Source organism: Furipterus horrens, unplaced genomic scaffold, assembly GCF_987537825.1.
Source record: "Furipterus horrens unplaced genomic scaffold, mFurHor1.1.pri manual_scaffold_2, whole genome shotgun sequence".
NCBI lineage: Eukaryota > Metazoa > Chordata > Mammalia > Chiroptera > Furipteridae > Furipterus > Furipterus horrens.
In genome coordinates this window covers 165427854-165441943 of record NW_028327172.1, presented here as the reverse complement: position 1 = coordinate 165441943, position 14090 = coordinate 165427854, and the positions used below count along the sequence as shown (strand labels likewise).

The following is a 14090-nucleotide window of genomic DNA, read 5'->3' as shown; positions in this document are numbered from 1 at the left end:
CTTGGAAGTAATCACTTACCATCTGTTCAGCAACTGGCTTTCCAAAGTGCACTCACCCTCACTTTTTTCACTGAGTCCTCACCTAGATCAGGGAGGAAAACCAAGGCTGGGAGAGGTCGCTGTCTGCCCAGCTAGTAAGAGATGGGAAAACGGGCCCACATCCTGTGACAGGCAGTGGGGGGACCTGTCAGGGGATTTCTGCAGGGGGCAAAGGTGGTGGTAGCGAAAAAGAGCATGGCTGTTCCTGAAAGACCAGCCCTCAGGAAGCCTTTCCTCTGGGAAAGTGATCCCCTAGCAGGAGGCAAGTATCGACCCTTTCCAGGGAGGTGATAGGAAGTTGGAGAATGTGGAAAATGTGGCTGGTCCTTAAGTGTGCTTGGTCCCTGCTTCATCCTCCGTAGGTCTTTAGTGTACTGAGCACACTGCTGCGTAATCTCTTTCTGCCACAAGTTCATGGTTTGCTTGCGCTGCTTCTAAGAGAGCGACGCCCAGCTGAAGGTGGCTTGTTTTGTTCTACCCAGTGCCCTTCCATGCCAGAGCTCTGCACACTTGGTGAATCATCAGGACGAATGTAATGGGAGCGGTGTCTGTCTTTGGGGGATGCTGTCAAGGTAGCGCCCTCCCTGAGTCTCTACCAGAGCCCTCGTTAGCCTGCATTGAAGCCCATCTCTGTCATTTGCCCTTCTCTGCACACTTCACTCCATTGTGGTACCCTTCACTGAGACATGAACACCACAGAATTCAAACAGAAATCATTTGGGTCTACCAGGCACTTCTTGCCTTGCCTTGCCTTGCCATCTGAACATTTGACCCAGACTCAGCACTAAATGGCTTGGGGGATAAAGAAGCTAATTCAGTCCCCCAGGTAAGAAATGGAACCTGCTGTACTCTCTGTGCATTAGTTTTCCCCGGGCTGTTTCCACAAGTTCAGAGGATCCCCACTTGTCTGAAAACACTAACTTCCTATGGTATAAGGTAAACTGACTCTAGAATATAGATAATGCTATGAGGCATCTGATTTCATGCACAAGAGAATAGATACAAAAGTCATATGCAGAAAACATACTTAGAACTCTCTAGTTTTGCTTCTGTAGGACCAATTGCTCTCATGATATCACACAAACTGTTTTCTCAAAACCATCTTACACAAAAACATGTAAAAAGGAGCACTGACTAGTTTATGGATATGAGCCAGAAAAAGTGATACATCAAAAAAAATTTTAATTGCTACCCTCAACAATAATAACCCTCAACCTTTTAAAACACACACACAGGACCATGTCTGATCAGGTATAAACTTGTTTGGATCTAAATTGAATTCTACATCTTCAAAAACCCTCAACATCCAGGTCTTTAAATCTAATATGTTTATTCTTATTTGGAATTTGTGAATGATTTAATGGGACAATTCTGGGTGTTTATCCTTAAAATATGGGTTTTTCTTAAAACTTTAAAGGAGATTATGAATATCTTAGTTATCGTGATATTACATTAGCAGACAACTACAAAGTCAGTCTGGGAACTGGCTTTTCAATCAGTACATTCGAGAGAGCAAACATGTTTTGATCCCTCTGCCTATTATTTCTGCCACTTTAAAATATGGGTACAGGGTGCAGGGAGGGGAGTAAAGAGTAAAGGGGGCCTAACATATAGTGATGGAAGATGATTTGACTTTAGGCAGGGGGCACACAATGCAATATGCAGATCATGTATCTTAGAAATGTACACTTGACACCTATATGTCACCCCAATAAATTTATAAATGGATAAAATAAGATATGGGTACAGTATTACTTATAGTAGTCATGTTATTACTATTGTTTGTGACAAGTTGATCTTGGGATTCTTTAAGAGATCACTTCTTCAAGTATTAGAATCGAAGAAAGACTTGATTAAGAACTTATTAGTTTTTATTTACTTATGAAAATCTGTTAAAAACTGTTGGCTTTCCATGCAATGTTGGGGAGACATTCTCCCATTGATGCTAGAGTAATAGCCCTGGATTAAATAATGAAACACTCACAATTTATTTGAATTGAAATCATGAAAGATGGTTTTCACTCAAACAGTCCAATTTGCAATGTGAACTGGGGAGCACTTTGGGTATGAGAGCATAGTTTGTGAAGAAATATACTATGTTTCCAAAGCTCTAACAAAGCAATGTGAATCATCACTGTGTGGTAACTACTTGATATCTGCTCCCACAAATCCTTTTCATTTCTTTTTTGCTTCTCTTTTCCTTGGAGAAAATCAGATGTCTGTATCTCTCAGGCTTCAGGGAAGTATGCCATGGACAGATTCCAAGTGAGAATGTCCTGGGCATGTGTGTGTTCTGCCTAGACCCCCTTCTCAGGAAAGGAACGGTTTATGCTGCTGGTCTCCCAGCAGTCCAATTTACAGTCTAAGTCCACAGAGGGCTAGCTAGGTCTAGGTGTCAGGGAATGTGCCTGGTGTGTACACACTGTGTGTCAATTAGCATATCTCTTTTTAATTCAGGGATTACATACAGCCTAAAATAGAGAGGAAATGAGATGGAACTCAGAAACGGAGTGTGGGAATAATATCCTTCTTCCTGGCTGTTTAAAGAAAATTGATGTAGAGCCTCTCAACTTGGTGACCTAGAGTCAATCTTCTCAAAACCTGATGTTTCCTTTCATTTTAGGCTGTTAGATACCCCTTGGTCCCCAGTGTGCTTGGAAAGTCTGTCCGGGAGTGTGAGGGGGCCCAAAGTGACTGGCTGTGGCCCTGCCTACGCTTCCTTCCTCCCACTCTCCTCCTCCTACTGAGGTCCATTCAAGGACTGCAGTGTATGACTCTGAAAAAACTTCATAATCTGCAGATATGACAGAAAAACAGGATATTCTTTGCCAGCTCTACAGATGCTCATCTGGGGAGGGATATAAAAACTGGGAGAATCCAGGGGTTCAGGATGTTGGGTATTGAATCTTGATCACAGGTCAAAGAGAGGTGAGCATGAAGCATTGATTTCAGACCTATGGTAGTTGCCTTTAATATCATCTCAGTTGTTAGCTCTACTGGAAGTCATTCTCAGAAGCCATTAAACCAGCTGATTATAATCCAGATCCAGGAGAGGAAATAAGTTACACAAAGTTGTCAAAGACTTTCCAGCTTGCAGCTGAACTCCAACAGAATGGCGGGTAGAACTTGAGATCCCTCAGAGATAAGGTTTTAAACTTGAGAAAGGTAGGTTATAATCATAAGAACAGCAACAGTTGTAGTAGTAGCAGCAGCATTAAAAACAGCTACCATTTATTGAAAAAGAGGAAAAGCTGAAGAGAAAAAATGTGAGCCAGGAGCTGGGAGTCTAGAGTCCCTCTTCACCAACTACAAAATTATCCATCCTTTCCTTAAGTTTCTTGCTCTCCCAGGACCGATCTGGTAAACATTCACTGATTTTTCACCTGATGAACCAACAGTAACACTTAATGTAAGGAACAGACCCAAACTGATATTGCCATGTACATTTATTAAAAAACAAACAAACAAACAAAAAACAGTACCCTCCATCCAGCTCAGCAAATCTGCCTCTTCTTGCCCCTAAGTGACTCCTCAGAAACTTTTAAATTCTCCATGGCGAGGCTGTGAAGTTCCATTTTCTGCCTCCCCTAACCCTCACAAGCACTTTCAGAGACCTGCTTGTGGGAAGATTATGAGCATAGGAAAAAGTCTCCATTGTCGGCTTTCTTGGCATCTCTCTTGACTTCCAGTGTGTTTTTCCTTCACCATGAGTTGAAAACTTCTGCTCGTATAGAGCTTTGGAAATAGGATTTTGGCCGAGGATAAACCAGGACCTAGAAAAGGATAAAGAAAAACAATGTGTTTTCATTCTAATAGGGTAATAATCTTCCTAAGTGGCTTATTCTTAGAGACTTTACCTGTCTCTTATCACAGAAGTTGAGATATTTTGGGCTCCATTTCTCTACCTTGGGAAGAGAAAGTACAAGTGCATTGCAATACTCTCTAAGAATCAGAGTTCCTTTCTTACCCTTTCTTCATCTTCTCACTTAGGTCATAAAAGTCACCACCTCAAAAATAATTCATTCATCTGCCTCTCTCCAGCCTTCTCTTCCAAAACAGTACTGCAGCTGTCTACATATGTATTTTACCACAAATGTTGGAAGCCTTCCTTGCTAAAGTGGAACTAGGTGAACATACCCTCACTCTTCACTGTCATCCCTCTACTTGGTTAATTGCAAATAAAATCCCAGGAAAAAGAACCCCAAATATATGCATAAGCCCATTGTTCCATGTGAATTAGATAAAAACTATTGACTGAGGTGCACATTTATACACTATATAAGGCTAAATAAATGCTTCAAGCATTTATTTACATATCTCAATTTGTAGACTTTTCTTACCTCCTATCAATGATTTTCATTTAGACCATTTATGTTACCAAGCAAATATGTACCACTTAAAATACTGGAAAACTCCCTGAATAGGAATTTTTAGCTTGATCTTGCCCATATTTGCTCTTTTGTTATGTCAATCATTTAATACACAAGACAAAGAGTTGATTGGATTCATAAAATGTCAGAAAAATCTTTTATTTGGGGATTTCCCCCCTGATATCAATAGAGGAAATCTAATTAGGGGGCAGAAAAATAGAAATATATCTCCTTTTAAAAATATATATAGAATCTTAGTTATTTTCTGCTTGAGATTTGGAAGATCAAGCTCCCCCACCCCCAACTTAAGTACCAGAAACATTCTTTATTTTATACAAACTGGAGTCTAGGTTTCAGTACCTCAAAGGAGACATAGTCTAAAACATGCCTTTTATATTTAAGAAAGGAAAAGCCAGGAAAGAAAAATGCCTTCCATTTAAAGTTTAAGATTTTCCAGAATGTCCACATTCTGGAATAGATGCTTTTATATTTAGAAAAAAATAGGAAAAAAATGTAATAGAAAAAAAATTAGGTGACTTTCATGGGCAGATGATTTTTCCTAGGAAAGACAAACTTTCTGTTCTCTAAATACCAGCAAAAGAAGGCTCTAAGGAATGTTCTTTTCAACATCGATCAAGTTTAATAGAATTCAGTTTAAGGACACTCTCCTCAAACCACACACGTACACCTTCCTTTGCTTTATCAGACCATAGTTGCTAAGGGACCACAACTCTCTTATGACTACTTCTTTATCTTGCTCTTGTTTACACCTGTGCCTCCTTCTTTATCCTTTTTTTTCTTCTCTCAATTCACTTCAGTGTCTGGCGACTATTTTTCCACCTTGTGGGTTATTTGTGAGATATTTGAGGCAATTCTTTTGAGATTTCTAATCCCCCTACCCATTCTTTACACAAGAGATGGAGGGAGGGAAGGGGGGGGAGAGAGAGAGAGAGAGAGAGAGAGAGAGAGAGGAAGAGAGAGAGATGGAGAGGGGGGAAGGGAGAGGGAGAAATGAATGGAGCATCTAGTCATAAGACAGTTGATGGCTAAATGCAGTGATTCTCCTGTATGGACCTGTGAGAGCCCTAGCATTGAGCCTTTGCCATTACATGAGTTGCCCTTAGCCAAACTATTTTAAAGTGTTCGCACATGTATAAAGAGAAATGATATGTTAAGACAACTGCAGTTTGAGAAGATTTCTTTTAAGAATCAGTAGCTAACCTGGGAATTAAGGGAGAATTACCCTTCATCCGCCCGCCCCTTCCCCACCCCCACCTCCCCACCCTCCGCCGATAGGGATTTATGGGCCCTACTTTCCCTGAGTCCTACCTTAATTCTAGGCGACCATGCTGACTGTATTTGATAGGAAGGACTGAAATTTTATTTGGGGGGGGTCTCCAGGGGCCGTTGAAGAGAGAGAGAGAGAAAGAGAAGAAAATAACTCACCTTTTCTGGCTTTCTTCGATCACAGGGGCCAGCGAGGAAAGGCGCTCAGTGCCACGCTGCCTCACTGGGTTGTGGAGGGAGGTCTCAGAGCTGCGAGAGAGAGTCTAACATCGTGAACACCTTTTCTTTTTAAGCTGCTCTTTGTCAATCCACAATCCATTACCTTATTCCATCACTGGATAAAAATGAGGCTCTCTTCTCTCCTCCTTAAGTCGTGGTTCTGCTTCGTCCACGCTAGCCGGCTACACATTCGATTTATCCTAAAGCTAACCGATTGTCCTCTTCAATGTACTGGTTTTGTGTGTGGGGCTGAGGGAGTGGAACCGTCTATACCACTCAAAGGCCTTTCTTCCTTTAAGATTAGAGTCGAATAGCGAAAAACACCCGGAGACCCCCCCCACCCCCACCCCAGCGAAAACGTGTTGCGGTCCCAGTTGAAGGAGTCAACATTCAGGCTGTTAAAGACCTCAAGTCATTAGCATCAGCCCCTGCCCTAAAGGGGCCAGCCAGCACCTCCAAGTGGCTTAGCGAGCAAAGAGGCTCCTGAGAGGGCAGCGGCAACTCCATCCACTCTTCTGCCACCTGGACGTGAAAAGCTCTCCGGAGCACATTTCGGTAATAATTTCTACTTTGACTCACTCCCTCCATCAACACACACCCTTGGAGATCTTAGAATGCGGCCGCCACCAACATGGACCCTCCCTCCTGGATTCGCAGAATGCGTGGGGCAGCGGGCGGGATAGCGGGAATAGCTTGAGTACAGTAACCTGGGTTCTTCCCATTCATCTGTCTGTCACTCACCCTTTCCCCCGCCCAGGTACTTGTGTCCTGGGACCAGACGAACCCTGTAAATCCCCTTAGGAAGCCTGGCAGCGTCCCCACTTCATTTCCCTTGTTCCATCTCCAGTTCCACAGAAAGACGGCCAAGTTCTCATCAAAGCGCAACCTTTCTGAACTTGCATGGAAGGGCTTGGTGGAGTGAGAGCTCCTGGAGAAAGCTTGAGCTGGCTTATCAGCCCCAAGCAACTAGCTGTGCTGAACCAGCGACGCCTCAATGGCCAGAGAATCCCTTGGGGCTGATCTGCAAACCCCCTCCCCTGCACAGAACTCAGGCTCGGGAAATGCGCGCCGACTCCGCGCGCTTGCTGAGTGACCACATTTCTGTCAGAGGTTCTCCAAGTGCCAGGGGAAATGGGAAAAGGCCCTTTCCAGTTCTTTTGATACTTCCCTTTACGACCCCGAAATTGATTGTCCCCTCCTACCAGTCCCAAGGGGGCAATGCTTTAGGAGAACGAGGGCCAGTCACGCTCAGAGAGGCGTTGCCGCTTGGGGAAGGAGCTCAGGACTCATGGGCAGCCGGTAGGCCAGAGAGAGACCGCTTCCAGGCAGGCAGCGCCGGAGGGAGCGCCCAGCCCAGCAAAGAGTTAAAGGGAGGGGACGTGGGCTGTCACGCGTCATTGGGCAGATTATGTGCAGCAAACAAAAAGTGTGTGTCTGCATGCCAGTCAGTCACTGCATCGGGTCCATCTGTACAACTCTCATTCCCTCTCTCCCCGTCTCTCTCTCCCGTCTTACTCTCCCCTGATTTCTCTCTCCCCATCTCTCCATCTCTCTTTTCCCTCTTTAGGCAGCGCCTACCAGACAGCAATAGCAACACTTCTTGACATGGAAATACACTGATACAATAGGCAAAAGAAACAGTCGATAGCATCTCCCGGTTCCAGGTGGCGTTATTCGGCGATTCTATTCTGACCTTATTCCTGGTAAGTCTATTTGCATCGATGTGGAAGGGGGATGGGAGGAAGGCAGGTTTGGTGGGGAGAGTGGAATTTTTTGTCCTCTGTTTCCTCAATATCCAGAAGAGGGGAGAAAATAATTGTAGAGGGGATCTCTGCTGCCAATAAGATTATACAAAGGGAGGAGCTGGTAGAAAGCACTTTGCCAGAGAAGCAAGCGACTGGGGAGCGCGCAGCCGCTAGACAATGCCTGCTTCCAGGGGAGGGTGAGAGGCCGGAGGCAGCGCCGGTTTTCTAGCAAGCCCAGCAGGCTCCGGAAAGGATGCCCCAGCGGATGAGAACCTGGGGAGGATGCTGAGCTGTGAAAGGTTGGGTGGCAAAGGCCACCGCGCGCGCCGGCGGGCAGGCGAGTCCACGCTCTGGTCTTGTCCTGCGATTATTGTGACTGGCTTGAGGCTCCTGGCGGCCGCCGCGGCAACACGGTCCCCTATTAGCGCGGTGCAGCGAGGATCTTTTCAACGTATTGTTAGATAAAACTGCATTTTAATGATTGTGTCCCTGCTGTTGCCCGACGTGACGGGGCGACCTCCTGGCACAATGAAACGTTTGTTTGAAAGACACTTTTAAAAGGACGAGAGAAATTGGGACATAAAACGCTGAGTTGGGGAAATTGAAAAGGAGAGAATAGGATTCTGTTGAAAAGACAAGAGGTTCTGGAGGATTAAAAAATATATATATATATAAGTGTATATATATATATGTATATATATATATATATATTTAAATTTTCAATTGGAAATAAGAATGGTTACCTTGTGTGGGGTAAAAAATGCCCCAAAGACAGATGCTGTATCATAAAGTTTCTACTTTATGGATATTTCTCTTATTTCTGTCTGGCAGATACTGCCCAATACTTGACATTTGGAAGATGTAGCAGAGTGAATGAAAGAAGAGGCTGACCAAAGTTTCATTCTCTGTTAGCTGGGAAAAAAGAAAAAGAAAAAGCAGTACCTTGTAATCACATTTGCAAGATTAATTGGTTAATACACATTAAGATAAAAATGGACATTACTGATATTATTCCATAATTAACAACTTCTCAGGAAAAGCATTAGTTCTACTCTTTCCTGCTACTTAAATTATACAAAATATACATAAATTTCTGCATATGGTGGCATTACTGGGGAAAAACCAACTTGAGGGAATCTTTAAATCAATCAGAAAGAGTGAACAATGAAGTTAGTTCAAAGCCAGTTTAAATTTTACATAACAGTTTTTTCAAATGATGAATATTGTAGACAGTGTCCAGTGACAAAGGAAGAAATGTCAAATGATAGCTTAATAGAGAGCCCTCCATCAGGGCATTACTTTCTAAATTGCTGTGGATTAAACAACTGGAGAGTCCACTGAGGTCTACTTAAGAGGGGCTGTCCCCTCTTGCCCAGGCTGGGTTGTATTTGGGGGACAGAGAATTCACCCGTCATTACACAGGTAGTATTTCAGACAGGGGACACTTTGGACCTGCCCTGTACCTTCTCACTTCATGAGGCACATGTGACTCAATCCACCCCTTTGTATAACAAGGTAACTGGGATTCACCCTCATCCATAAATAAGCATGTTGAGAAAAAAAATAATTACCTCTGCTTGCTGCTTTTAATTAAAGCCTCGGAGGGACAGTGTTGGATTATGGTAATGAGCAGACATACGTCCCCTCTTGTAGGCTGCAGAGAAAGGTTAGCTGACATGGAATCAGTGGCCCTGACACTCCACTTGAAATCCATTCGCCATGCTTGGCTGTCTCCACCTGTTCACTAATGCTGTTCCCCTCTTTGGAAGAAAATAAAATAAAATCAGCTCCCAGGCACCCAGTCCAATACATAAGAGAAAAGGAGAGGAGCTTTCTCCAAAGAGCTACAAGTTTCTTTCAGTCAAGAAAGCCTATAGGCTACTAAAAAAATACGATTATCCTCCCCTACCCTCACCCCCTAAAATTCTGCCCCATCCTCCCCCAAGTTACTGCAAAAAAAAAAAAAAAAAAAAAAAAACCCAAAACAAACAAACAAAAAACTAATTTTCCCTAGCCCTATGCTTTCTCTCTCACAAGCGGTTAGTCTACCTTGAGCTGCCACTATTCCATTTTTTTAGTTGGCATATTCAAAATATGCCAGATTTAATCTGCCATTGGCTTTATTTCTGAAATAAGAGCTATGCAAAAAATCAGGCTAATTCAAGAAAAATCTGTTGAGTACTTAAAATGTCCTGTCTGGATTCATAAACGCAAAAGGAGTAATGTAATTCACTCCGGTGTCCTGTGTGTCTGTCTCCAGTGATGGAGGATTCAGGCATCCAGCGAGGCATCTGGGATGGAGATGCCAAGGCTGTCCAACAGTGTCTGACAGATATTTTTACCAGCGTTTACACCACCTGCGACATTCCCGAGAACGCTATATTCGGTCCCTGCGTCCTGAGCCATACTTCCCTGTATGACAGCATAGCTTTCATAGCTCTCAAGTCCACGGACAAGAGAACAGTTCCTTACATCTTCAGGGTAAGTCTTTGCTGATGCTGCTTAGAGTAGGAGGGTAATGTCTGGTTGAAAACAGACTAGGAATTATTCTAATGACAAGCTGACATAGGTTTTGAATGTAGAAATTGCAGTAAAGTGAGTCATCTTATTTTACACACTGAAAGTTGAAAAGGAAAAATTAAACTCAAATTAGTGTCAACTGATTTTTCTGGAATAAGTGACATTTGATTTGGAATACCAGGTATGCTTAAATCAGTGCCTCCATTCTGGGCTTTCCTAGTGATGAAATTAACTCTGGGAGATTTCAGAACACTGAGGCTGCTTAATAAGTATTTGCATAGTAAGTACTTTCTGTAAGTATGAGAGCATTTGCCTTCCACTATAGGAGGCCTTCTGTTTCCCTAAATATATTACCCTTTCTGGGAAAGGTAGCTAGTGCCCAAAGATCATATTTAAATAAAAATGTTAATAGTTTGACAGTACAACATCATTAAATCCATATGTTTGAATTTGGATATAAAAGTCCTCTTCTCATTCTTTCTTTATAAAGAAAAACTAATAATTGTTTAAGTCAAAATTAGGAAGATGAATGAATACCATAAGATAATTACTGAGATATAAGATTTTCACTTCCCAAACAAACAAAATTCTCCCACATTTTTGTAATATGGAATAATTTAGAAGTAAATTCTCAAGGGGTTAACAGTAATTTGAAGTGGAAGAAGTTTCCTCATTTGATGTTCAACCAATACATGAAAACGACCACTTACATAATCTATACGATTGCTCCAATGTTTCAAAGGACAATTCTCTTGACTGCTGGTTACAAACATGAGGATGGCTGCCAACTTGGGTCAAGGTTTTTGAATCCTGATCTTAGATAATTCTCTGGAAAAGAATGACACGCAGGAAATATCCCTGTTTCCTCTGGCTTCATTCTCTCACAAGAGTCTCCCTTCCCAACCCCCTGCCTTCTTGTATTCTTTATTTTTTTAAACTGTAGGTAGACACCTCAGCAGCAAATGGTTCCTCAGAAGGTCTCATGTGGCTGCGTCTGGTCCAATCAGCCAGAGATAAAGAAGAGCAGAACCTTGAAGCCTATATAAAAAACGGACAGCTGTTTTACCGCTCTCTCCGAAGGATTGCCAAAGATGAGGAGTTACTAGTTTGGTACGGCAAAGAACTGACTGAGTTACTCTTGCTCTGCCCCTCTAGACCCCACAGCAAAATGAATGGTAGGTTGGCTCTCGACCTGCGTGTGGGCCCTTAGCTAACGGGGAACGATGCAGGCAGCGGCGGGTTCTCACTCTGGCACCTGGGCGTGCCTTTCCTCTCTTTGAGCATCTGTTAGGAAGCTTCTGAGATCTAGTCCGTAATGAAGCTAGGGCAGATAGTTGAGGATAAATCGGGGACACTTGCCTTAGTCACTGCATTCCCCCCAAGTCAGGAGGGGAAGTTAGATCAAGTCGTATAGGATCCCCTTTTTTTCAGGCACTCAGGCTCTGAGAGATGATGGATTTGTGAAGGGGGTGATAACAAACTGGCCTGGAGACGATGCTGAGTAATCATGTGGTGTGCGTGTGTGTGCCTGTGCGCGTGTGTGCGTGTGTGTGGTGTTTGCTCACTAAGCAGGGTCGCCCCCTTACACATGCCTGGAATGCAGCCAACGTTTCCAGTTTGAGTTCCCCTACCTGGCGCATCTGCGCTTCCGCTGCCCCAAGAGAATTCACAGCGCTGATAGGACCCCCCAAGACGAACAGGGTGGCGGCGTGGGCACCAAGGATCACGGGGGCGGCGGCGGCGGCAAGGACCAGCAACAGCAGCAGCAGCAGCAACAGGAGGCGCCCTTGGGCCCGGGCCCCAAGTTCTGCAAATCTGGCCCATTCCACCATTACCCGACCCCCTCCCCTGAGGGCAGTAACCCTCCTGCGACTGGCGGTGGCGGCAGCGCGAAGCCATCCACGGACTTTCACAACCTGGCCCGGGAGCTGGAAAACTCCGGGGGAGGCAGCAGCTGCTCTCCGGTCCGCAGCCTCAGCGGCGGCAGCAGCGGCCACCAGGAGGCGGAGTTGAGTCCCGAAGGCCACACCACGGGCGTGGGCAAGGGGAAGAGAAAATTCTCGGAGGAGGCGGAGGGCGGCGGCGCGGGGCTGGCTGGGGGCCGGGGCCGCTTCGCAGAACGGCCCCTGCCCGCCTCCAAGGAGGACCTGGTGTGCACGCCGCAGCAGTACCGCGCCTCGGGCAGCTACTTCGGCCTGGAAGAGAATGGCCGCCTCTTCGCGCCGCCCAGCCCAGAGACGGGAGAAGCGAAGCGCAGCGCCTTCGTGGAGGTGAAGAAGGCAGCCCGAGCGGTTGGACTGCAGGAAGAAGCAGCCGCCGACGGCGGGGTCGCAGCCGCCGACGACCAGGACGCAGGCAGCGGCGGTGGCTCCTCCACGCCTGTGGCCCCGTCGCCGGCCAGTGCCGAGAAGCTGCTGGCCCCGCGACCCGGGGGCCCGTTGCCCAACCGCTTGGAGGGCGGTAGCCCGGCTCGTGGCAGCGCTTTCATCTCGGTGCCGCAGCTGGGTGGCGGCGGCGGCGCGGGAGGCGGCACTGGCAGTGTAGGCTGCGGGGGCAGCGCCGGCGGCTGCCAGGGCGCCGCGTCGGACGAGCGCAAAAGCGCCTTCTCGCAGCCGGCGCGCTCCTTCTCGCAGCTGCCCCCGCTGGTGCTGGGCCAGAAACTGAGCGCGCTCGATCCATGCCACCCCAGCGACGGTGTTGGCCCCACCAGACTCTACCCCGCCGCTCCCGACCCTCTGGCTGTGAAGCTCCAGGGAGCCGCAGACCTGAACGGGGGTTGCGCGGCCCTGCAGAGCGGTGGCGGCGGCCTTCCCAAGCAGAGCCCCTTCCTCTACGCCACCGCCTTCTGGCCCAAGAGCTCCGCGGCCGCGGGACCCCTGCAGCTGCAGCTGCCCTCGGCGCTCACTCTGCTGCCGCCCTCTTTCACCTCGCTGTGTCTGCCTGCGCAGAACTGGTGTGCCAAGTGCAATGCCTCCTTCCGCATGACCTCCGACCTAGTGTACCATATGAGGTCGCATCACAAAAAGGAGTACGCCATGGAGCCCTTGGTGAAGCGACGGCGGGAGGAGAAACTCAAGTGCCCCATTTGCAACGAGTCCTTTAGGGAGCGCCACCACCTCTCCAGGCACATGACCTCCCATAATTGACACGGAAAGGACCCTAGCTTTCCATGCGGCACGTACACGCACAGCGCAGTCAAGTCACCTGTAAGAACAAACACGTGAAGGCATCCACCACCTCCTTGTGACCTGAGAATTGCACTCAGAGAGACAGTCACACACATACTCTCAAACACATGTGTTCCTCCCAGTCATCTCATTCAAATGTTACCTGCGACCTACACTACACACACACACACACACACACACACACACACACACACACACACACCACGAGACAGGATGGTGGATTTTTGATTGGGCGGGTTGTTTGAGGGCTTTTCTTTTGAATGCACGCATTTTCACTTTCCCAAAAAACAAAGTTACATTTTTAAAAATGTCATATATTGCAACATATTGATGCATTTGTCATACGTTTCTACTTAAATTATTAAGCACTTACAGTTTAGATGTAATAATTATAGGTAAGGGCAAAATTTATTTTAGATATAAAGGAGAGTGAGATGCTTTCTGCATTTCTTGATGGCAGTTTGTGTTCTTACAAAAATAAACAAAAGAATAAAATGGGGGCGTCACCATTCAATTTAAGTTTCCAGAGGGAAGTGCATGTATCATGAAATGATTATGGACTTCAATGAAGAATGTCATCATTATGTAAATATGTATTTCCTTTTAATACAAAGTGTAATTTTGTGCCAGTGAAATGAAGTCTGAATAGTTATGTGTTTCTTTTATTCCTGGAAAGATTTATTAAACTTTATAGATTATCTCGGTATGTTGGATGCTTTGAC

The 14090-nt window shown here is 45.7% G+C and overlaps 1 protein-coding gene and 1 long non-coding RNA gene across 3 annotated transcripts; one reads left to right on the top strand and one right to left on the bottom strand.

Annotated features, from left to right (window-relative positions):
* Positions 1 to 3467: 3467 nt before the first annotated feature.
* Positions 3468 to 6233, bottom strand: LOC150019880 (uncharacterized). The gene is made up of 2 exons (XR_016509305.1): positions 5856 to 6233; positions 3468 to 3812 (listed from the first exon to the last, which is right to left on the bottom strand). It is a non-coding gene; the product is annotated as an uncharacterized LOC150019880 (long non-coding RNA).
* A 1135-nt stretch (positions 6234 to 7368) lies between these two features.
* Positions 7369 to 13539, top strand: PRDM8 (PR/SET domain 8). Of its 2 annotated transcripts, XM_090268086.1 has the most exons (4): positions 7369 to 7618; positions 9921 to 10141; positions 11124 to 11355; positions 11753 to 13539. In XM_090268086.1, exons 2-4 carry the CDS (start codon positions 9923 to 9925, stop codon positions 13324 to 13326), a joined length of 2025 nt encoding a protein of 674 aa, XP_090124212.1. In that variant the 5' UTR covers positions 7369 to 7618; positions 9921 to 9922; the 3' UTR covers positions 13327 to 13539. The 2 variants fall into 2 exon arrangements, with proteins under 2 accessions (XP_090124212.1, XP_090124213.1); XM_090268087.1 differs by lacking the exon at positions 7369 to 7618 and having other exon boundaries at positions 9889 to 10141.
* Positions 13540 to 14090: the final 551 nt, after the last annotated feature.

Excerpts from the sequence above, each read along its gene's own strand:
- PRDM8 (XM_090268086.1), top strand. The coding sequence starts at position 9,923 with ATGGAGGATTCAGGCATCCAGCGAGGCATCTGGGATGGAGATGCCAAG. Across the intron at positions 10,142-11,123 it reads CAGTTCCTTACATCTTCAGG|GTAGACACCTCAGCAGCAAA; the intron begins GTAAGTCTTTGC and ends TTTAAACTGTAG. Across the intron at positions 11,356-11,752 it reads ACCCCACAGCAAAATGAATG|GGTCGCCCCCTTACACATGC; the intron begins GTAGGTTGGCTC and ends CTCACTAAGCAG.